The sequence below is a fragment of the Oncorhynchus nerka genome, linkage group LG26 (genome assembly GCF_034236695.1).
Source record: "Oncorhynchus nerka isolate Pitt River linkage group LG26, Oner_Uvic_2.0, whole genome shotgun sequence".
Lineage (NCBI taxonomy): Eukaryota > Metazoa > Chordata > Actinopteri > Salmoniformes > Salmonidae > Oncorhynchus > Oncorhynchus nerka.
In genome coordinates, this window is record NC_088421.1 from 4817174 (window position 1) to 4841650 (window position 24477).

At 41.6% G+C, this 24477-nt stretch overlaps 2 protein-coding genes across 3 annotated transcripts; both read right to left on the bottom strand.

Annotated features, from left to right (window-relative positions):
* Nucleotides 1-1801: 1801 nt before the first annotated feature.
* On the bottom strand, nucleotides 1802-21420 carry stxbp2 (syntaxin binding protein 2). 2 transcript variants are annotated; one of them, XM_029635433.2, is made up of 18 exons: nucleotides 21335-21420; nucleotides 19679-19728; nucleotides 19494-19575; nucleotides 19053-19129; nucleotides 18832-18907; nucleotides 18516-18619; nucleotides 18125-18273; nucleotides 17710-17794; nucleotides 16722-16852; nucleotides 16270-16377; nucleotides 15926-16049; nucleotides 13715-13795; nucleotides 12247-12388; nucleotides 11696-11802; nucleotides 11458-11556; nucleotides 9677-9762; nucleotides 5246-5403; nucleotides 1802-2747 (listed from the first exon to the last, which is right to left on the bottom strand). In XM_029635433.2, exons 1-18 carry the CDS (start codon nucleotides 21369-21371, stop codon nucleotides 2683-2685), a joined length of 1761 nt encoding a protein of 586 aa, XP_029491293.1. In that variant the 5' UTR covers nucleotides 21372-21420; the 3' UTR covers nucleotides 1802-2682. The 2 variants fall into 2 exon arrangements, with proteins under 2 accessions (XP_029491293.1, XP_029491292.1); XM_029635432.2 differs by having other exon boundaries at nucleotides 5246-5406.
* A 226-nt stretch (nucleotides 21421-21646) lies between these two features.
* Nucleotides 21647-24425, bottom strand: LOC135564640 (EEIG family member 2-like). Its single transcript, XM_065010020.1, has 8 exons — nucleotides 24012-24425; nucleotides 23670-23790; nucleotides 23361-23390; nucleotides 23033-23149; nucleotides 22732-22778; nucleotides 22468-22556; nucleotides 21988-22212; nucleotides 21647-21896 (listed from the first exon to the last, which is right to left on the bottom strand). The coding sequence occupies exons 1-8, from the start codon at nucleotides 24194-24196 to the stop codon at nucleotides 21823-21825; spliced, it is 888 nt and encodes a 295-aa protein (XP_064866092.1). The 5' UTR covers nucleotides 24197-24425; the 3' UTR covers nucleotides 21647-21822.
* Nucleotides 24426-24477: the final 52 nt, after the last annotated feature.

The window sequence follows — 24477 nt, forward strand, 5'->3', positions numbered from 1 at the left end:
GGAAACAGTACATAATGTCTCCTTTAATTTGAGGCTATTTTCATTCATATCTGTTTTACAGTTTATAAATGAAAGCACTTTGTATCTAGTCCACCAATGTGAAGAAGTCAGCTTCTATCTTAAATAGTATTTGAACCCAGGCAGGTAGCTAGTGACACAACAGAGAATGACAGACACTATGACATACCAGCAGGATACTGTTTCCTCCAATCTGTGTCTCCACTTCAGCAGCTGTCATCATCCAGAACGACCAGAGCCAAATCACAAGTCAAGTGTAGAAAAGTGGCACAACTACTTCAGGTGAGAGAGCACACCATGTAGGACTCAATATCTCTTACAGTAGTAATAGGACATTCCAAATGGATTAGAAAGAGTATGATTTTCAAATAATAGTTTGCGAGGTTTGATATTGCCAGTACCCGTGCATAAGAAGCAGGTTGTGACTAGAGGGGATGCTTTTAAAGGATCACATAAATCCTTAAGTATTAACCCCTCCCCATTAAGTGCTCCAGCCGCTGCCACCATCCCTCTTCAATATCACCATCTGTGATCACAGATCAAATATATAATTCTCTAGACAGGATGATCTTTTCGCTGTTGGTAACATTCAGCTGACGTTGACATCATTAAAGCCATATCCACGTATTGCATATTGTTTGTATTTTGTCGAGCCCACATCCTCATCATGTGAAGGGTTGGCGTGCAGGGCAACAGGTCAGAGGTCAGGGTTAGATCGTCTGTACAGAGGCTGACTGCAGGTCACAGACTTGTCTTGTCTTCAGTGTCATACTAAATGATCTTAACCAATAATAATTCCAGTCATTATTAAATAACATACACCGTATTTGAGTCCCACCTTGAACGAAACATTACTTTTACTGTTTAATGAAGCCTTTATAAGCCTGCATAGATGCTTCACTCAGAACCAGATACTGGTGTCATTTCAGCCATTGACAAAGAACATACAGTATATAGGGGGACCATTCACTTCAAACTACACCTAATTTGTAAGGCTTACTGAAACAATCATAAGACTTTTACAAGGCATACATAGAGGCTATATGAATAATTTACAGGCAATAACATGATATATATATGCGGTTTAGCGGACGCTTTTATCCGTTGACTTACAGTCGTGCATCTTACGGACGGCTGGGCCTGGGAATCAAACCCACTCTCCTGGCATTGAAAGCACCATGCTCTACCAGCTGAGCTACAGTGGACCATAGAAAATGCCAGATGTCACACCAGATGAAGCGGCCTGTTATATCACCATTATCTAATATGAAACGCTATAAATGACTTGTGAAGCATCCATGTGGTGTTTATGCTCAACGTCTATACACATTAAAACACTTTCTTTAAAAAAAAAAGTGGGACAAATATTTGCTATTTAGACTGAGACATAATGCAGTATTTAAGAAGTGAGGATAAGGATGCATAAGTAATTAAGCTCAGTGCCATAAGGCCTCCAATCCTAAACAGGCTGGTGGTCAATATCAATTACATTAAACTAAGACCTTCAGCATCGATTGTGAAAGCCATAGAAATTAGAATGCATGCTACAATACATAACGCATGCTTTATTGCCATAGAAATGGACATTAGAATTCATGTATACAATCAAAATAGGGATGGTTTCCCAGACACAGATTATGCCTAGTCCAGGACTAAAAATAATCTCAACTGAAAGTGTTTTCCCAGGATTAATCTGCACCCGGTACCCAGACTAGTACTATGTTGATTTCTCCTGGCTTCAACACCAAGGATTCTCTTGGCAGCAAGAACACATGACAAAGAGAAAAATGCATTTTGTTTATTCATAATTTGGACTAAAATACAAAGACATCAAAGGCCCTAACAACCACACATCATCCCTTCCTTTATAAAAACCTATATTATTATGAAAGTGCATGATTTCAGAGAAAGACACTACAGTAGTAAAGACATTTAGACAGATGAAAACAAATGTAACTCAGGAAAGGCACACAAGTATTTAATGGTCCCAACACAGGTTACATCTCAATAGTCTAAAGAGGCCACTGCTCTTTATATAATTTCATTCATCAGCAGTGAGGACAAAAGGAGAGGAAGCCACTTTAGAATGTTGATATGCAGCCCATATTTATAACGCAATTACAGTAGAAGACACAGATTCAAATAATCTTCATAATATAAGGACTGTTTTAATTAAATATTCAGAGCAAAAAATGTCGATCACAGCATTACATTAATATGTACATAATGTTTTAATTCAAGCATAATTCAAATAAGAAAATTCAATAAAATATTGAGAATCATAAGATACTGTCCTTTAATGATGAATACATCTTTTTTTTAAAAGGCACTTTGTTTTAGTCATCTCAAACCCTGCAACAGACGAGTACTCAAGCATCTCATGATGAACCCCTCAGTTAACAGCAGACCTGGGTTCAAATAGTATTTGTTTTATTTTTTAACTGTGCTTAATTGAACTTGTCTAATCCAATAGAACCACTGGAATAGTCCTAAAAAGTGAAAACACCACTGATCTGGCACTCCCGGCAGGCTTAAATCAAAACCCTCAAAACAAGAGCAATTTGAATCCAGGTTTGTGTTCAAAGACATTCTCCCAGCAGACTCAGACCATCTCCCTACCAGGCCTGAGGAGAGAAGGGAGGGTTGTATCTAGTTTTCAGGAGTTTAAACCAGATCCAGCTTCTTCAGGTCATTTAGGAAGCTGGTGGGAGTGACAATGTGAGACGAACCTATAGAGAGGAGGGGAAACGACAACACAGGAGTATTAATACTAATTATATTGCGCTTTTCTGAAACCCGAAGACGCTTACATTCATTGTGAAGATTCATGATAAAAATGTATGGAGACAGACAGACTCTGGGGGATATACAGTGCCTTCAGAAAGTATTGACTTTTCCCACATTTTGTTGTTACAGCCTGAATTCAGAGATTTGTCGTCACTGGCCTACACACACACACAAAATACTCCATAATGTTAAAGTGGAATTGTTTTTTTGAAATGCTTACAAATTAATAAAAACATTTAAGCTGAAATGTCTTGAGTCAAGTATTCAAACAATTTGTTATGGAAAGCCTAAATAAGTTCAGGAGTAAAAATGTGCTATACAAGTCAAGTAATAAGTTGCATGGACTCACTTTGTGTGAAATAGTGTTTAACATGTTTTTTTTAATGACTACCTCATCTCTGTACCTCACACATACAATTATCTTTAAAGTCCCTCATTCAAGCAGTGAATTTCAAACACAGATTCAACCAAAATGACCAGGGAAGTTTTCCAATGCCTTGCAAAGAAAGGCACCTATTAGTTTAAAAAAAGAAATAAAAGCAGACATTGAATAATATCCTTTTGAGCATGTTGAAGTTATTAATAACAGTTTGGATAGTGTATCACTACAAAGATAAAGGCGTCCTTCCTAACTCAGTTGCCGCAGAGGAAGGAATTTCACCATGAGGCCAATGGTGACTAAAATAGTTAGAGTTTAAATGGCTGTGATAGGATACAATTGGGGATGGATCAACAATATTGTATATGCTGATTAAAAATAAACGCAACAATTTCAAAGATTTTACTGAGATACAGTTCATATTAGGAAATCATGACTGTGCTTGGGCGCACTGAGGAGCCAGGCCCAGCTAATCAGAATGAGTTATTCCCCACAAAAGGGCTTTATTAGAGACATAAATACTTGTCAGTTTCATCAGCTGTCCCGGTGGCTGGTCTGAGACAATAACGCAGGTAAAGAAGCCAGATATGGAGGTCCTGGCGTGGTTACACATGGTCTGCGGTTGTGAGGCAGGTTGGACGTACTGACAAATTCTCTAAAACGACATAGGCGGCTTATGGTAGAGAAATTATCATTAAATGATCTAGCAACAGCTCTGGTGGACATTCCTGCAGTCAGCATTTCAACTGCACTCTCCTTCAAAACTTGAGACATTGTGTTGTGTGACAAAACTGCACATTATAGTGGCATTTTATTGTCCCAAGCACAAGGCACTCCTGTGTAATAATCATGCTGTTTAATCAGCTTCTTGATATGCCACACCTGTCAGGTGGATGGATCATCTTGGCAAACGAGAAATGCTCACTAACAGGGATGTAAACAAATTTGTGCACAAAATGTAAGCAAAATAAGCTTTTTGTGCATATGGAAAATGTATGGGATCTTCTATTTCAACTCATGAAATATGGGACCAACATGTTGCGTTTATATTTTTGTTCAGTATAGTTGCTCCAAAATACTAACCTAGACAGAGTGACAGAGTGAAAAGAAGGAAGCCTGTACAGAATACAAATATTCCAAATCATGCATCCTGTTTACAACGAGGCACTAAAGTAATGTTGCAAAAAATGTGGCAAAGCAATTCACTTTTGGTCTTAGTGTTGTTTGGGGGAAAATCCAATACAACATATTACGGAGTACCACTCTCCATATTTTCAAGCATAGTTGTGGCTGCATCATGTTATGGGTATTGTATGCAATAGTTCAGGACTGGGGTGTTTCTCAGAATAAAAAATAAATGGAATGGAGCTAACAGGAGGCAAAATCCTAGTGTAAAACCTGGTTCAGTCTGTTTCAACTTGACAGCAGGACAATAACCTAAAACACAAGGGATAATCTACACGAGTTGTTTACCAAGACAGTGAATGTTCCTGAGTGGCCGAGTTACAGTTTTGACGTAAATCTAATTGAAAATCTATGGCAAGGTCTGAAAATGGTTTGGTTGTTGAGCAATGATCAACAACCAATTTGACAGAGCCGAAATAATTTAGAAAGGAAAAGCGGACAAATGTTGCACAATCCAGGTATAGAAAGCTCTTAGAGACATACCCAGAGGTGTAAGGTGCTTCTTCAAAGTATTGACTCAGGGGTGTGAATACCTACGTAAATTTGATATTTCTATACATTTCACCTTCAAATACATTTGCAAAAATGTCTGAAAACGTGTTTTTCACCTTGTCATTATAGGGTATTGTGTCCAGAGAAAAAAAAAAAATCCATGTAATCTATTCAGGCTGTAACAAGTCAAGGGGTGTGAATACTTTCTGAAGGCACTGTAGGATCTTTTCGCACCACCAACAGGGGAATTCCAAACGAGTGTACATGGTGTGTCGTCATTGTAAATAAAATAAAAACTCAACTGGCTTGCCTGGTTAAAGATAAGGTTAAATAAAATACAAACGTGTACAGTATTAAGTTTGAGTCCAACTATTGTGTTCCTACCAATCAGGACCTCCCATTTTCCGTCGGTAGCTCGAGTGACCTCGTAGGCGGAGCGCATCTCAGAGTGGGACACGCCTCCGATCATGAAGATGATGAGCCGAGGGCCGGAACGATACTCCGTTGGAGACTTGTTCTTGTGCCACTGTCCGAACCGAGCACTGCTGCAGTATGATACAAACATAAGAAAACATGTACATTTCTAATTATGTAGAAATGATTTGCGGTAAAATAAAACGTACATCGGTGGTGGCTGGTGGCACTTTAAATGGAAAGGGTGGGTTCATAGTAAATGGCTCGAACGGGATACATGGAACGATAACAAATTGATTTTAATGTGTTTGATCAAATTCCATTCACTCCACTCACCAGCCTCCTGTGATGTACTGTACATTAGTCATTATGTAGTTCTCCAACGATCATAATTATATCTCCATTACCAACAATTATGGATCTTAAATCAATACATGGTTATGGTGTAAATTATCACACTATATTTTCTGATTATATAATAGATACCATGGGAGGTATAAAGCCTCAAGATAATATGATTTGACAAGATGGCTGGCCATGGATAATGCACAGAATTAAATAGAACATTGTATATTACAGTGTATCATATGTATGGGATAATCAATGAAGGGCTATGTAGATGTACTATGTGAATAATCCAAGATTAAGGGGTGTGATGGAGATATATTAAATATGATCAACATATACAGTACCAGACACTTACTCATTCAAGTTTTTTTTTAAATAAAAAAACTATTATTTATATTTGAGATTCTTCAAAGTAGCCACCCTTTGCCTTGACAACTTTGCACACTCTTGGCATTCTCTCAACCAGCTTCATGAGGTAGTCACCTGGAACGCATTTCAATTAACAGGTGTGCCTTGTTAAAAGTTCATTTGTAGAATTTCTTTCCTTCTTAATGTGTTTAAGCCAATTAGTCGTGTTGTGATAAGATAGGGGTGGTATACAGAAGATGGCCCTATTTGGTAAAAGATACAGTCCATATTATGGCAAGAACAGCTCAAATAAGCAAGAGAAACGACAGTCCATCAATACTTGAAGACATCGGTCAGTCAATTTGGAAAATGTAAATATTTTTACAATTTCTTCAAGTGCAGTCGCAGAAACGATCAAGCACTATGATGGAACTGGCTCTCGTGGGGACAGCCACAGGAAAAAAAGACCAAGAGTTACCTCTGATGCAGAGGATAAGATCATTAGAGTTACCTGCCTCAGAAATGGCAGCTCAAATAAATGCTTCAGAGTTCAAGTAGCAGACATCTCAACATCAACTGTTCAGAGGAGACTGCGTGAATCAGGCTTTCATGGTCGAATTTCTGCCAAGAAACCACTACTAAAGGACACCAATAATAAGAAGAGACTTGCTTGGGCCAAGAAACACGAGCAATGGACATTAGACCAGTGGAAATCTGTCCTTTGGTCTGATGAGTCCAAATTTGACATTTTTAGTTCCAACCTCCGTTTCTTTGTGAGATGCAGAGTAGGTGAACGGATGATCTCCGCATGTGTGGTTCCCACTGTGAAGCATGGAGGAGGAGGTATGATGGTGCTTTGCTGGTGACACTGCCTGCGATTTATTTAAAATTCAAGACACACTTAACCAGCATGGCTACCACAGCATTCTGCAGCGATACACCATCCAATCTGGTTTGCTCTCAGTGGGACTATCGTTTGTTTTTCAACAGGACAATGACCCAACACACCTCCAGGCTCTGTACGGGGAATTTGACCATTGAGAAGAGTGATGAACCTGGCCTTCACAATCACTCGACCTCAAGCAAATTGAGATGGTTTGGGATGAGTTGGACCGCAGAGTGAAGAAAAAGCAGCCAACAAGTGCTCAGCATATGTGGGAACTCCTTCAAGACAGTTGGAAAAGCATTCCAGGTGAAGTTGGTTGAAAGAATGCCAAGAGTGTGCAAAGCTGTCATCAAGGCAAAGGGTGACTACTTTGAAGAATCACAAGTATGAAATATATTTTGATTTGTTTAACATTTTTTGGGTTACTACTTGATTCCATATGTGTCATTTCATAGTTTTGATGTCTTCACTATTATTCTACAATGTAAAATGAGTATGGGTCTGGTACAGTAGGCTAATGCACAACATCAGTGGGATGAGAACAAAAGCACAGGGGATATAGTTATAAAGCTAAAAGAACAGCTGCCGGATGTTGACATGTTTAAAGTTACATCTCCAGATGTGAACACGTTTGTATTCCATTAAGCTGTTGATGTCCTTGCTATATAACATATTTCTTCATGGGTGCGTCCCAAATGGGACCCCATTTTACATAGTGTTCTACTTTTGACCAATGCCCCATGGGTCCTGGTCCAAAGTAGGACACCATAAAAGGGAATAGTGTGCCATTTAGGACGCAACCATGATGATACGCCTGTGTATAGAAAGATTTTATCAAGAATTTAAACCCTGGCCTCAAAAAGAGCTTTGCTCTGAACAAGGAAGTCTGTGTACATCCCAAATGGCACCCTATTCTATATACGGCGCACAACTTTCAACCAGGGCTCTGGTCAAAAGTAGTGCATAATATAGAGGGAATAAGGTGCCATTTGGGACACCACTGCATTGTCCATTAATTAGTAAACACACAGATTACCAAGCCCGGAAGTGCCTTCAGATGAGCAGTGCATTCGGAAAGTATTCAGATCCCTTGACTTTTTCCACATTTTGTTACGTTACAGCCTTATTCTAAAATGGATGAAATTGTTATTTACACACACAATACCATATAAGGAAAACAATTTAGAAATGTTAGCAAAAGTGTGATATATATAAAAACTGAAATATCATATTTACACAAGAATCCAGAGATGTTCGATCGGGTTCAAGTCCGGACTCTGGCTGGGCCACTCAAGCACATTCAGAGACTGGTCCCGAAGCCACTCCTACGTTGTCTTGGCAGTGTGCTTAGTGTCGTTGTCCTGTTGGAAGGTGAACCGTTGCCCCAGTCTGAGGTCCTGAGCAGGTTTACATCAATGCTCTCTCTGTACTTTGCTCTGTTCATCTTTCCCCCAATCCTGACTAGTTTCCCAGTCCCTGCCACTGAAAAACCTCCCCACAGCATGATGCTGCCACCACCATGCTTCACCTTTGGGTGCCAGGTTTCCTCCAGACGTGACACTTGGCATTCAGGACAAAGTGTTCAATCTTGGTTTCACCAGAGAATCTTGTTTCTCTTGGTCTGTGTCCTTTAGGTGCCTTTGGCAAACTCCAAGCGGGCTGTCATGTGCCTTTTACTGAGGAGTGGCTTCCGTCTGGCCACGCTACCATAAAGACCTGATTGGTGGAGTGCTGCAGAGATGGTTGTCCTTTTGGAAGGTTCTCCCATCTCCACACAGGAACTCTGGAGCTCTGTCAGAATCGGGTTTTTGGTCACCCTTCTCCCCAATTTGCTCAGTTAGGCCAGACGACCAGCTCTAGGAAGAGTCTTGGTGGTTCCAAACTTCTTCCATTTAAGAATGATGGAGGCCACTGTGCTCTTGGGGACCTTCAATGCTACGGATAATTTTTGGTACCCTTTCCCAGATCCTGTCTCAGAGCTCTATGGACAATTCCTTCAACTTCATGGCTTGGTTTTTCTTCTGACATGCACTGGTGTATATATAGACAGGTGTGTGCCTTTCCATGTCATGTCCAATCAACCAAATTGACCACAGGTGGACTCAAATCAAGTTGTAGAAACATCAAGGATGATCAATGGAAACAGGATGCACCTGAGCTCAATTTCAAGTCTAATAGTAAAAGGTCTGAATACTTATATAAATAATTATTTTACAAAAAACATATATAAATTAGCAAACATTTCTAAAAACCTGGTTTTGCTTTGTCCTTATGGGGTATTGTGTGTAGATTGATGAGGATTTTTTTAAATATTGGGGGGCAGGTAGCCTAGTGGTTAGAGTGTTGGACTAGTAACCGAAATGTTGCAAGACCAAATCCCCGAGCTAACAAGGTAAAAATCTGTGCCCCTGAACAAGGCAGTTAACCCACTGTTCCTAGGCAAGTCATTGAAAATACGAATTTGTTCTCAACTGACTTGCCTAGTTAAATAAAGGAAAAAAACAACATATTAAGGCTGTAACGTAACAAAATGTGGAAAAAGTCAAGGGGTCTGAATACTTGCCAAATGCACTGTACAACACAAACAAACTATATCAACAAACTAAAAATAACTCCTGGTAGATTATTCACAGGCTGTCTAATGGCAGCTTGGATCAACTAACTTTTCACCTCTCCAGCCCACTTAAACTACGCCAATGCTCTATTTTAAAGATTACATCTGAGATTAAAGTGTTAACGTATGTGACCCATCTGCATCCGATAAGGCCATGCCCCTTCTCCGCCCCCCTCCCTCCAAGTGATGTATAGAGTATACACACCTGACAGTCGTCTGCATGGTGTTGATGGGGGCAGGCTCAGAGATGAATGGCCACTGCTTCTTGTCCAGCTTGTCCTCTATGGCATTCTGGAAAAATAGACAGACATGGTTGGTCAGAATTTGAATTTTTGGATGACAGTAATTTGCTAGCCAAATGCCTCACAATAGTCCCAGTCGGTTTTCATGTAATAAGGAATTCCTCTCGACCACACCCACAAGTTGGGGAAAAACAACATTATTTCCTGTTGAGCCGCATTGTAAGAGGCAACTTCATCATAGATTTTTTTTGTTATACAGAAACAACAAAACATGCAGAAAATCTGCTGTGTTGTTCAATGTACATGTAGCCAGGTCAAAAATCCTGATCTATGGTTTGCAGTGCTCCCACATAGGGAAACAGAGCCTGTGAGAAGAGCCTTGTGGCTTCAGGCGATGTCCAAGTGGGAAGATGTCCGAGTAGATGTCCAAGTAGGCTACACGTAGATGTCCAAGTTGGCTACACGTAGCTAGCTATGTGTGTGGAAAACATCATCACAGGTAACACATTTAACTTGCTAAGTACAGTCCGTTTGGAACTCTACTCACTACTTGTATAGTCTGTTTGTTTGTGTTGTTGGCCTTGGCTAGCTTAATGTTCCGGTCGGTAGGTAGCACTCACTCAAGTGGCTGCTAGCTAGCACCGCCATGACAGAAAAGGGGGATCTGGGAAGCCTTACGTTTTTCTAAGTCGTGAGAAGGCCAGAGAGCAGGCAATGTTGAAAAGTCATCTTTACACATGTACTTTTCTTAAAATGTAGTTTTGTAATTGACTAAAACAAGGACATTGTGGTTGAAAAAGGTCAAGTTTTTGCTGTGAGCCACTGGGGTAACCACAGGTTGTCTTCCCCACAGACGGGCAGGGTTGCGCCTCTCTATCGAATATACCGATTGGGTCTATATTAGGGAGCCATTGTGAGTGTACCCATGAGTTTACCAGTCAAATTGCCAGGGTTATAGGTTCCAAGCCACTTCTAGTCAATCTATTTCTATGTGTGCTGCTGCATTGTGTGTGTGTGTGTGTGTGTGTGTGGGGGGGGGGGGGGTTGCTTGTTTAGTTGCTTGTTTCAACAAGGAGCAACAAAGTTTAATCACTTTGTTTAGAGTCCATGTTATCGCCGAAACGGACTCAACTGCACTAATGCCCAACCGTCCTGTCGTCAGTCAGCTGTTGACGGATCCACCTGTACTAAAATACCTGAGACCCGATCCAGAATTCAAAAAGTGTCACAGGTATATGGGGTGGCAGGAAGCCTAGTGGTTCGCACGTTGGGCCAGTAACCGAAAGGTTTCTAGATCGAATCCCCGAGCTGACAAGGTAAAAATCTGTTGTTCTGCCCCTGAACAAGGCAGTTAACCCACTGTTCCTAGGCCATCATTGTAAATAAGAACATTTTCTTAACTGACTGGCCTAGTTAAATAAAATAAAAATGAAATAAATAGCACGAGTCTGCTTGGTGTTCCTCCCTCACTCTCACAGTACACAAACAGCACGGTCCCTGCTAGAGCGGCACCTCTCGCTCATGCTTTATCAGCTCCGGTTAATAAAGTATCTTAAAAATGTACTTTTCTGCTGCTTCCTGCACTCGGATCGGACCTGGATCTGACCAAGTCTATATGGAACGGGTCTAGTTGTCCCGGGTCAGTTTGTGAAAGGGTCGGGTCTGGGTGGGAAAGCCCCAGGCCCATTTCAAAGCAGGTCCAACTTCCTCAAACCACACTGTCTATCCTTGTCCTCCTCCATACCTCCATCACGTCTTTGATGGTGGGTGTCCATCGGGAGAGCTGGTACGTACTCTCCTTGCGCTCTTTCTTCTCAGGCAGTGTTTTCCCTGCATTGAGAGCCTGAAACACAACATTTCACATCCTTCAAAATATAACAAGGGGAAAAAAGGCTTCACTGTAAAGAGAGGCATTTATTCAGCCCAAAAACGTGAGAGCGAGAGAGAGCGGCGGAGAGACGGACAGACAGAGCCCTACTGACCCCAGCGATGACGGGGCAGCCCAGGTGCTGTAGGTTGGTGATGATGTTGCTGTTTGCCTGCACGTTGGCATGCTGGATTAACTTGGTCAGGTTCTCTTCTCCAATGCCTGTGTGTGAGGAGACCACCGTTATACAGAGTAGAGCTGGAGAACGTAATGAGGGACGACTCATCAAGTTAGACTAATCAAAACGGCTTCCTAAGCTAGCCTGTTGTCATCCCCCAAGTATCAACAGTAACCACATCATATTCTTAGAGACCATCATTATTTACAGAGTAGAGCCAAGCGCTCAACTTAAAGACCACCACCTGCTCCTCAGGCCAACATCCACAAACATATACACACACCAAAAAAATGTGATCAAGTCAATTGATCTTATAGAGCTGTTCAGGAAAGCTATCATTTCATTTCAATAGCAGTCAGGTGGAGAGTAGCTGTGTCCTATCATATTAGAAACGCTCATATTGCTGCACCTACTGTGTGTATCTTGACCATGCATTGACAGAAAGCAAACATTGGGATCATGCAGCCAAGGCAAATCTGTTGACCTACCCTTCTTCTTGTGGAAGACATAGAGCAGTATGATGCGGATCTTGTCGTAGGGGTCAATGTCGGTGTTGAGGAGTACCGGGACGATGCTCTTCATGGCATCCTTCAGGGGTTCCCCATCTACATCAGTCCCCATGGCCAGGTCCTGGGAAACATACGGGGGAAAACAACAAATCGACAACACCACTCAGAGAATGATGCATTTAGGTCCCCCCCCATCTGCATCCGTCACACATCAGTGCATTAACACTGCAGATCCTAGTCCCACAATCAGACCCGGATTACCCCACTCCTGGACATGCTGGGTACGTCTCAAGTGACCACTAAACCTACCACCACTAAACCTACCATGTTAAAGACTAAGAAACAAACCCGAGTGGCGCTATTAGAATCATTAAGATCAAAACAATGCATGTGTTCCAAATGGCACGCTATTAGTAATGCACTAAATAGGGACTTGGGTGCCATTTGGGACGGGGTAAATGTGTTGAGGGAGAAAGTAGGAGCTGCTCTGGGAACCAGGAAGGGAAAGGGGTTCTAGTCTGCGATGTCTTGGTGTAAGATGGTGTAAGATTTCTGGATGGACGGGTTTCCCAGTAGTAATAACAGCCTAGCAACATTAATGGTCTTTAAGACTAGTAAATGACATTACTGTAGGTTCAGAGAGGGGCACTTGATAGAGATGTGCGACACGTCTCGTCTCAAGCCCTTTACACAACATTAGTGAAGTGGATGCCCACTAGGATGCCAGACAGCGTCACACTATGGTAGCGTGTCAAATGGCACCCTATTCCCTATATAGTGCACTACACTTTTTTTTTACCCCCTTTTCACCCCAAATTCGTGGTAGTCTTGTCTCATCCCTGTACGGCACAGTGTACGGACTCGGGAGAGGCGAAGGTTGAGAGCCGTGCATTCTCCCAAACACAACCCAACCAAGCCGCACTCTGCTTCTTGACACAATGCCCGCTTAACCCGTAAGCCAGGAGCCACCTGCCGACCGTGTCAGCGCATAGAAAAACAAGGAAGATGAGGATATCATGAGGATAAACATTTCAGTGTAGAAAGAATGTTAGAGGATGTCAGAAAAGATGAGGGGGAAAAAAATTCATCACAGAACAGAAACATATAAAATCAAAGAACAGACAAACATGTCATTAAAATTCTATAGGTCACTCTTGAAAAAGAGATGATTCATCTCAAGGGTCTTGCTGGTTAAATAATGGTTGAATAAAAACAGGGTGTGTTTACACTTCCGAGAATCAAAAGCATGCTCCTGGGTGTATCATGAGTGTACCTGCCAGGTCATTTGCATATGGTTTCATAAGAGAGGGAGAGGGAGCTTGACGCCACCCTATTCCCTATATAGTGCACTACTTGTGATCAGATCCCTATGGGTCTTGGTCAAAAGTATTGCACTATATAGAGAATAGGGTGCCATTTGGGACTTGTGTTTTGTTGCAACACTGACCTGTTCCACCTCACACAGCTTGTCCACCGAGGCTTTGAATTTCTTCATGCAGGCCTCAGCCAGGTGCAGGTGAGTGGAGTACTGCAAATCAAAATAAACACATTACTTATTAACTTCTAAAAGTTGATGTCATCACACTATCATGATACTCCACTTTGTTGCTACAGCCTGAATTCAAAATGGATTCAATTGCAGTTCTTCACCCATAATGACACAATCAAACGTTTTTAAGAACTGTTTAAATTTGAGGGAAAATTAAACACAGTATCTCATTCACACCCCTGAGTGAGTCAATCATTTGTAGAAGCACCTTTAGCAGTGATTATAGTCTTTCTGGGGTTAGTCTCGAAGAGCTTTCCACACATGGATTGTGCAACATTTGCCCATTCTTTTCTAAATTCTTTAAGTCCTGTCAAATTGGTTGTTGATCATTGCTAGACAACCATTTTTCAGGTCTTAACATAGATTTCCATGTCGATTTAAGTCAAAACTGTAACTCGGCCACTCAGGAACGTTCACGGTCTTCTTGGTAAGCAACTCCTGTGCAGATTTGGACTTGTGTTTTAGGTTATTGTCCTGCTGAAAGTTGAATTCATCTACCAGTGTCTGGTGGAAACAGACTGAACCAGGTTTTCCTCTAGGATGTTGCCTGTGCTTAGCACCATTCCATTTATCCTGAAAAATTCCACAGTCCTTAAAGATGAGGTGGCAGGTAGCCTAGTGGTTACAGCTGGGCCAGTAACCGAAAGATTGCTGGATCGAATCCCCGAGCTGACGAGGCAAAAATGTGACGTTCTGCTCCTAAACAAGGCCGTTAAGCCCACTGTTCCCCAGTAGGCAGTCATTGTAAATAAGAATTTGTTTGTAACCGACTTGCCTAGTTAAAAAAAAGGTTAATCACACAAAGATTACAAGCATATCCATAACATGATGCAGCCACCACTATGCATGAGAATATGGAGAGTAGTATTCACTAATATGTTGCATTGGATTTTCCCCAAACATAACACTTTGTATTCAGGACAAAAAGGTAATTGGTTTGCCAATTTTTTTGCAGTAATAATTTCCTGCCTTGTTCCAAACAGGATGCATGTTTTGGAATATTTTTATTCTGTACAGGCTTCCTTCATTTCACTCTGTCAATTAGGTTAGTATAGTGGAGTATAACTACAAGGGTTGATCCATCACTAGTTGTCCTATAACAGCCACTAAACTATGTAACATGGTGAAATCCCTGACCAGTTTCCTTCCTCTCCGGCAACTGAGTTAGGAAGGACGCCTGTATTTTTGCAGTGAGTGGGTGTATTGACACACCATTCAAAGGGTAATTAATAACCACCATGCTCAAAGGGATATTCAATGTCTGTATTTTTTATTAATCCATCTACCAACAGGTGGCCTTTCTTATGCAAGGCATTGGATAACTTCCCTGGTCTTTGTGGTTGAATCTGTGTTTGAAATTCACTGCTCGACAGATAATTGTGTGTGAGGTACAGAGATGAGGTAGTCATTCAAAAATCATGATAAACACCATTACACAGAGTGAATCCATGCAACTTATTAAGTGACCAAAGCAAATGTTTACTCCTGAATGTATTTAGGCTTGCCATAACCAAGGGGTTGAATTCTTATTGACTTAAGACATTTCAGCTTTCCATTATTAAGTCATTTGTAAAAGTTTCTAAAAAAACATAATTCCACTTTGACATTGTGGTATTGTGCATAGGCCAGTGACAACAAAAAAAAGAATTCGAAATTGAATCCATTTTAAATTCAGGATGTAACACAACAAAATGTGGAAAAAGTCAAGGAGCGTGAATACTTTCTGAAGGCACAGTAGAATGAAAACATTTATTGGGCATGCATTATACGTGGCCTGCTACACCGGATGCGCAACATTTGCAGAGGGTAATACGCTCCTATTAATTTAAATTAAATCAGGCTCACGCCCCTTGAGGGTAAAATCCACTTTTTTTTTACGTGCAGCTCACTCCTGAGAACAATAGGATAAACTTGCACTAAGCTTTCAGCATAGCAGGTAAAAATCCTACTGTTTGCTAGTATGGACATTGGAACACGGACCATATCTTTGCCAAATGTGAATAGAACATGTGTTGACATTTAGTCTGACAGTAGGTGATCACTGGAGAGACATGAATGCCAGTCTCAAACAATCAACTGATTTTAGATGGAAAGACGAGGAATACCAACCAAGCTGAGTTCCTTCTGGTACTGTGGCATCTTCTTTAGCATCTGAGACAGGTCTTTGATATTGGCCTTATCAGTGGACATCCTCTTGCTCTCACAGAACACACGCAGCAGCTCTGTCACTTTCCTGGAACATGAACAAAGAGCATCAACATCTGAACCCAGGGTTGGGGTCAATTCAGTGTTCAAATCAAGAAAGAGAATTCATGATATGAATTTTTACAATTCACTTCCTGAATACAACACTAAACTTACCTCCAACTCTGGATCATGTCATCTCTTATTAGTTGAGGTTAGAATCGTTAAAAACACTAGTCGTATGTAATCTTGATGAGCGTGTGTCTTACTTGGTGACGTCAGCTATGTGCATGTGTCTCAGCTGGACCCACAGATCATCGTCTTCGTCCAGGAGAACCTCCTTCTCCTTCGAGTCCCCGATCCCAGTCGTCTGATATCTACAACACACAATAACACAGGGATCGTTTGATAACTGGAGCACACAAAACAACAACCGTTATACAGGGATAACAGATACCTTCTACTCATGGTATGATGTGTAACTATACATGAGTACTATATATAGCTACATTCACAAATAATAATAATGTGGTAGGAGAAAGGTTATACTCCTAACCTGTAACCACGACTAACCAAAATGTAAAACTGACCAGTAAGCTAATCTTAACCAATTCTGAAATGAAGTATTGTTTTGCAGGTCAGGAGTGTCTGTATAGCATTTTCCATATGGTCATCAAAAGTAGTGCAGTATATTGGGAATAGGCTGCCAAACTAAGCCTACTTGTAGATGTCCTGTTTGATGTCCAGAAGGTCATAGACCATGGCCTGGAAAGTCAGCTCATGCAGAATGGGAGAGATGGGGTCAAAGCCACGGTCCACAATCAACAGCTGTGACCTGGCCTTGTCAGGACCCTGAAAACGAATCAGACATCTCACGTCAGCAAGAAATTATACCTAAAAATTTCACTTTTTAAATGACCAGTTAACTCCTTCAGTGCTTTGGCAGACAGGGGATATTGTTATATATCAAATATATTGCCTCTAGCTCTACAATAGAATGTCAGGAATGCTTTGGGGTAACAGGTTTTTACCAACAAGTCACCTAGTCAGTGCCACCATCAGACTTGACCCATTCAGAAGAGTTTTTTTTTCCCACACCAGCCTTTCACACATGAATTTTTTTCTAAAAGTACAACCACAAAAACAAGAAAATATCTATGCCATGTGTATTTTAATACCCTTTTCACACTGTACTGCGCAGGCCTGCTTATGCACCCACCGCAGTGGATATTTTGTTGTGAAAAACACATATCCGAGCCAGTACAGTTCTGCACGATAGTGTGAAAATGGTATTACTGTGCTGGGTACTGAGGCAGAGAGACCATGGAGAAGATAAGAGCAGAAAGGTAAATTATATTGAATTAATACATGCCTTCAGAAGTCCAACACAGGCTTTAAGGAAATGCCAGCTAGGAAAGACAGAAAAGGAGAGAAAAAGTAGCCGAGCAGCAGAGAGTGTGAAATATAATTTACAGGAAATCAAGTGAGAAAGTAGAAGTAGCTATGAGAGACTCCGATAGATGTAACACTTTCAAAATGCTTCAATAATCATATCATTAGCCTAGTATCATAAAGACAAAGCATTTGATGGTTGCCGATAGAAGTTACAGGGAGTGAACGGTCATTGAGCCAAGCAGACTTGGTATTATTAGTACTGTAAAGAAGTGTTGTGTATTGCGAGAGGTGGCGAGGCGTTGGTGTCTCCTCACCTCTCCCATGCTGGGGTTGTCTGCTTTATGGGCGTTCAGACGCTGATACACCTCCTCAGCCAGCCTGGCATTCTCCTCAGGGCCGCTATGGTAGAGGGAGGGAGAGAACGAGAGAGAGAGAGAGAGAGAGAGAGAGAGGGGTGACTTGCGACTGAACCGGCACAGACACAGACGTGCAAAAAGACCATTGAAGACAGGCTCTGTATGCAAGACCTGTGTGATGAGCGTTGAAAAAGACGTTGAAGTGTCAATTCGCGATCTATTTGGGGTGTTGCTACTTTCGTCAACTACTGGAGGACTAAAAGTATCCATTTACTCAGATGAACATCCAATTCCCACTGAAACCTCTGGTAGCACTTGCATGTCTGTATTTATGAGACCTGTCTGTAAGTTAGGGTATGGTGTGTATAGGTACCTGCGGTAGCGGATGGCAGGGTACTCCTTCAGGGTGTCACAAAGGGTGGCGATCTGCTCTGCCAGAGTCTCCATCATTCTGTCTTTATTCCCCTCTCCAACTGGACTGTAGAATGAGTGCAGGGAGCTGGGATCATCCAAGGAAAATACCTAGAATAGAGAAGGGAGATGAAGGGCGTGAGGGAGAGAGAGCGAGAGACGACAATTACTGGGCATTTTCACTGGATACTCCTTAGAATGATCAAACTACCAGAAAATGTGTTGTTTTCAATGGGAGATGGCAATGGGAGAGACTTTTGGCAATTTGGCCATGCGACCAGAGTTGAGCAAAGTTCAAAGAAGGTGCTGTAGGGTAGGTAGGTAGGTAGGTAGGTAGGTAGGTAGGTACCCACCTGGGACTCGTATGGCAGGAAAGCCACATTGATCTCCTTCAGAGTCTTGATGACTTTGGCAACTCTGGACCTCCCAATCTCAGCAAAAAGAGCATCTGGGCAGTCTGCAGGATAGGTGATTGTCACAAAACTAACAGTTATATTGTATTATTTAAAAAAATATTCCTGCTTTTTGTCATTTTACGAGGTTAATCTCAATTAGATTTAGAATCTCCTTTCAAGAGAGACATGACCAGAAGGACACCACATTTTTTTCTATCAGACATGGGAAGAGTAGTTTTGAAGTTTTATAACAATTTAAAACAAATGGTCTTACTGTCTGTGAAGAAGATGTGCGCTGCTTTGTAGGTGAAAGCAATCTCTTTGAAGTCATTGATGAGAGCACGAACCGACTGAGAACATCCACACACACACACACACAGGTGAGAGAGAGAAAAAGAGGAAGATGAAAGGTGGAAGATTACTTTACAGCAGTACAGGATATGGCAGTTGATGACATAGTGAAATGGGGAATGGCAGGGGAAACACACTTCTCACCTTCTCTGAAGGAGAGATCAGATAAATGGCCTCCAGGCTGGAGATGGGTTCCCTGCGCTTGTTGATGTCCTCCACAACTGTGGGAGGAAAAGGAAGATCAGTTAGTGACTGTACAATCCTAACTGAAGAACGCCTCCACAGACACTCACTTCCTCATACTATAACCCATACCTGGGTTCAAATAGTATTTACTTCTTTCAAATAGCGTTTAATTAAGAGTGTCTCAAGTGTCAGGTGGGAGGGGTTGGGTTTGTACTTTTGGAACTATTGCACCAGGCAAGCTCAGTTGAGCGCAGCTTAAGTATTTGAAAGAAAACAAATACTGTTTGAACCCAGGTCTACTCTGAATATCGTTTAGAATGATGTATCCCTTGAACTAATAAATTGTTATTGACAAATACAATTAGCCTAGCCCACTGGCCATCCCATCCCAACACTTACTAGTCACCCCCTCTGCCATGATATCTGACATCTTGCAGCAGGAGGACAGGATTCGCATGCTGATGTGGTCCACAATGAGCACCTGGACAAACAGATGGGCGTTATCAATTAATATCCAATTGATCATTAGACATGTCTTTTGACATGGATCTTTTCAGAGCCACGCTCAACATTTTTTACAATACCTTCCATTCTCCATCCTTCTTCACACTTTTGATTACACCATTCAGGATTTCTTAAGAGATGAGGAAAGACAGACAGAGGAAGTACGAAATATTACAGTAACAAAACTGAAATGTGTCCAATAACTCAGAATGAGTAGAGGTGTTTATTTTATAGTTAGTTTACATGGGGGGTGGGGGGGTCAATTAAGAACAAATTATTATTTACAATGATGGCCTGGCAAGAGGCAAAACATTTGGAAATAGACAACAGTAGTCTAGGTTCTGGAATCTGTTTTTTTTCCTTCCTGGTTCCATAGTTGACAGAGATCTCTTAAAGTTGACCCAATTGATCTATGTTTTTTCAGATGGTGTTTGTTTGCCAGGGTCAAACAGTAACTAACTGGGTCGTAAAAGTTAAAGGAACATCAACTTACACAGGTAGTAGGTACACATAGTCTTCCTTCACATGTATGGTTGATCACAAGGCAGACCACAATCAACTAGCTACACCCAACTTGACCTATTGTTCCCATCATAGCTTCCATAATAAAATAAGCAAACCACAAGGGAACGCTGTAAAAATATGACCCAGGATGAAAGCCTCACGCCCAAACCTCCCCGGCTTCCTGACCAACGCATTCAATGCTTCCGTCAATACTCCCCACTTGGTAAACAGTTCGATCACATCATTAACAAAAACGGGTACATCTTGAGCACTGATCCACAACTGGAAAAGACGTTTAAAGAACCCCCGTGGGTAGTCTTCAGACACACTCCCAACATCAGTCAAATGGTGGTGAGGTCTGACATTCCACCGGCGCCACGTACTACCTTTCTAGACAATGTGGTGGCTCTTCACAACATTAGCTCTTTGGGATACATTGCCATCGAACATGTTAAGAATCCTGGGGGGGAGATACTGATAATCTATGAGAAGATAATTGTATTGGATCCACCGTTTGTGTACCATGTCTCTTAGAGGTCTGAACCAGGAGTTTGATATCAGACCATTTCTTCTTGCCTTTCAAGTCACCTACTTGGTCGTTTTGTAAATAGATATTATTTTCTGGAACTACGACATGTATCCATCTCATTGTTACAAAATGAGCGATAAACAAATTGTTTTTGCACCCACCATGCGTCATGTCCGCAATGGTGAGGTGAGATGTGTATATTTTGGTATGTGTGCACTCGGTTTGTTTGTTTGACCTGACGAAGATCCGTTTCGGATCGAAACGTTGTCAAAAAAAGCGGTGAATTGGGATATTTAATAGTGTGCGGGCCTTCTTGTTCTTTACTAGTATTGTTCATTAGCCCAGCACCTGTTTTCAAGGACGTGCGTATGACCAAACTTTTCTAAAGTCAGCAAAACAAGTTTTAGAGCTTACTTGAAATACTACTACTAGTGATGATGCATACCCTTCCCAGTCACATTTAATATTTACATTTTAAATAGCCTAATGACAGCCAGCTATATCCCATGGCCAGGCATTACTCGGAAGCAACTTGCTTGAGTGGCGAATGATATGCATCGCTAGCCAGGTAGTTTGGATGTTTTCTGTTATTAATTTTCGTGACAAACTAAAAACGTGATGGTATCAAAAAGGCACTATTTCGACCGCAGAACGTCGAACATTAGACACTTGAGTTATAAAATTAACACATTTCTTAACTTACTCTCTCCGACTACAGCCTTCAGTCCGCTTGGAGCCATCTTGACACTTCCGTGTTGTCGATTTTTTTTTCAATTACATTTAACTGGCTGACGTAAACATAACATCCACGTCATGTCCGCTTCGTTTTTTAAAGATAGGAAAGTGTTCAAATGCACTCAAAATGAATAAGTAAATAAGAGTTTCCAATTTGACTAAAGTGTTATTCATATTCTTCATGATTTAATTTGGATTAAAACATTGTCATTTACAGTAAGTCTCTGGTACAGGGTAGGAGCAAAGAAAATAAGATTTTCTTGTGGTTTGGTTGAGAAACATCTTTATTTCATCGTATTTATTTCATTATGATGACATTCTCAACACTTCCAGCATGGGAGTCCCTGTTGAGACAGAGTTGGGCATCACTGGAAATCCAATTAAGAATCAGAATCTCATTACATTAGAATCAACATATAACAATTCAAGGATCGGTTGATATCCATCTCCAATAGGCTACCTGTTCTGTATATGAGTGACACCAAGGGTTGTGGTGCCATCCTGGCCAACAAAGAGTGCAAGTCCAGCTTCTGTAATAGATATAGATACTAAGCATTAGCACTCGCTATTGAGTAGGCTAGGATTAATCTGTTCTTGAAACCAGCATCAAGTTCAAAGCACCTTCCATGGGAGGAGGGAGCTCAAATACTGAGCCCAAGCTCTCTAGACAGAGATGTTCAACCACATCCTGGGCATCCACCCGTGTGTTCCCGACCCGAGTCAACTGGCTGACAACTCTGGCCCTCTCCTGTGCCTCTGGGTTCTGACTGGGCATGGCATCAAGCAGCAGCCCCCCCTTCATCACCAGCTGCCTTCTCAGGGTTCTCAGGATGTCCTCTGAGGAACCTGAAAACATTGTGGGGTTCACTTCAAATGCCAAATGATCTTTGGTGGTTGCAGTTTGATGAGGATAGTGAATTGGTGCATCTCTGTGAGTTGGTGTGTTTGCCTACAACCATATTAAACGGAGGTTGTTAGGTTAACCACACAAGTCTACGCCCTAAAGAGTTGTGTTAGCTAAAGCCTAGGCATTCGCTCAGGAAAGCTCAGCAGGTTGACAGTCTTGTAGCACAGGTCCAAACCCTGGCTGGTCAAGCATACCAGGCTCAGAGTGACTGGAGGTGCTTTCTCTGGGCTGCTCAACATTCTCAGATGATAAAGTTCCATTTGGCAGTGAATGCTGGGTAGGACTGAGGAAAGCACAAAACAGGAGAGTGACAAAGACTGATCGGCATAATGTAAATCAAATTTGGGAAATTAATATAAATGAAGAGATGGTTGAATAGTAGTAATTTATGTGAAATTTTATCCATAATACCGTATCAGTGAATAATAGTTGATCAAGGCTATTAATAAGGTCCTCACACTCTGAAACATGGGTCTCCCTGGAGCAGCTGCATATGTAGGCCCACCTGGACAGGTAACCAATGAATCCAACAAGTTATACAGGATCGGTTTTGTTACAAGACTTAGTTTTCACAAAATGTACTCACCAACTGCAAACTTCAATTTCTCTAAGAGCACCCACCTTTTGTTCATTCACGATGACTTAAGCAGTGTTGTCTGAGGACTTATCTACTTCTCCTATTCTCCCCATGTAGTGCACTAAAGGAGTGCACTATAAAGGGAGTAGGGTCCCGTTTGGACCTAAAAAATTGTGGCTGACCTTGAGAAGGGAGTTGTCCAGCTTGTTGTCCTTGTTCATATACCCCTCTAGGAGGCAGTGCCGGGTCACATACCCAGAGCCTGCATACTCAGACAGGTTGAGGTCGACATAACCCACCTAGTAACATGGAAATTGAGGAGATATTATTACTGAAGTTGTGAGAAAAAGGGATGCACTACAGAAGAAAAAAAAACATTCATGCATCTATACCTTCCATGTCTGCCAATCTAAAGGGTCTGGATAAGTGTAAGCAAGCCCTTACTATGCTAAAAGTTGGGAGCTTGCCCATGAACATGTGGAACAGTGGTTACTCTCCTCTCAAACTTACCTTTTGGTATGACCTTCCTCCCTTTGTGTCCTGCATGAAGAGAAAAACAGGTTATTTAATATTTTTCATAATTTCACTTTCCTTCAGTACATTTGAATAAGATTCAAAACACAACACACCTCATTTTATGTATGCTGTTTTACCTAGATGGGATATTTTATCAAATGTTACTTCATTTAGTAACAATTGCCATTTTGCATCCTAAATGACACCCTATTCCCCATGTAGTGCACTATATAGGGAGCCATTTGGGACACACTCCACACACTGTTTTGCAGGGAGAGACCGATTTATTATAAGTTAGCTGACCTTGCGAACTGACAGTCTACATATGCAGTCACCCAGGACTCCAGACAAGCTGTTGACTGCAGTTTGGCACTCAAATTCAAACATCTTTCCCCATTGCACTGAGTTGTGCCGGACTTCCAGTCTGTGGGTTACACACACAACTTGATAATAGTATTTCTGTAACTGTGGGTGAATCTTAAGTCTTTCGTCAAATCTTGTATGTTCGCTTATAATGCAGTCTGTCCTTGCTTCCCTGATTTTTTTCAGGTGAGAGGATGTGAGGAATGACTAGATTCAACTAAAAGCTCACTTGCTCACTAGAGTTGGTGACACAACACCATATTTCAGCTGTACCCCCCCCACCTTGGAGATTCCTCAGTAAAGGAGCCATCAAGCAAGCGAACTTTGCAGAAAATCAACCCCGTGACTTGTGGTACATTGCCCAGCTCATCCAAGAGTAGGGAGACGGAGAAGTTGTGCGTCCAGAAGTGTTTCCCGAGCACCGTGATGGTATGCAGGCGAGCTGCCAACCGCCTACTAGCCTCCATAGTCCCGTTTCCAGAGGCCCCTATAAAACTTGACGTATTAGAGGGAAGATACAGTAGGCTGGGTTGTGTTCTTTAGAGCACACCGTAGCAAAACGTTTTAAGACACAGAACCGAAAAATTTGTCCTCATTGGATGATTTCAGCCAGTACCTGCCAGATTCTAAATGATTTCTCCCAACTGAACACGACTCAGCCATAAAATGACATGTCACAGCATGGTCCAAATCACAACACAGGGGCTTTGTGACATCATACTGTTTCTAGACCAGAATGGTCATCACA

What these genes read in the sequence shown, in the direction of transcription:
- stxbp2 (XM_029635432.2), bottom strand. Translation starts at nt 21,371, where the DNA reads ATGGCTCCAAGCGGACTGAAGGCTGTAGTCGGAGAGA. An exon ending in AGAAGGATGGAGAATGGAAG is followed by an intron (nt 19,576 to 19,678) that starts GTATTGTAAAAA and finishes CTGTTTGTCCAG; the next exon opens with GTGCTCATTGTGGACCACAT. An exon ending in ACCATGCAGACGACTGTCAG is followed by an intron (nt 5,407 to 9,676) that starts GTGTGTATACTC and finishes ATCATACTGCAG; the next exon opens with CAGTGCTCGGTTCGGACAGT.
- LOC135564640 (XM_065010020.1), bottom strand. Translation starts at nt 24,196, where the DNA reads ATGGAGGCTAGTAGGCGGTTGGCAGCTCGCCTGCATACCATCACGGTG. An exon ending in GAGGAAGGTCATACCAAAAG is followed by an intron (nt 23,150 to 23,360) that starts GTAAGTTTGAGA and finishes CCATGTTACTAG; the next exon opens with GTGGGTTATGTCGACCTCAA. An exon ending in GGAGACCCATGTTTCAGAGT is followed by an intron (nt 22,557 to 22,731) that starts GTGAGGACCTTA and finishes TGCTTTCCTCAG; the next exon opens with TCCTACCCAGCATTCACTGC.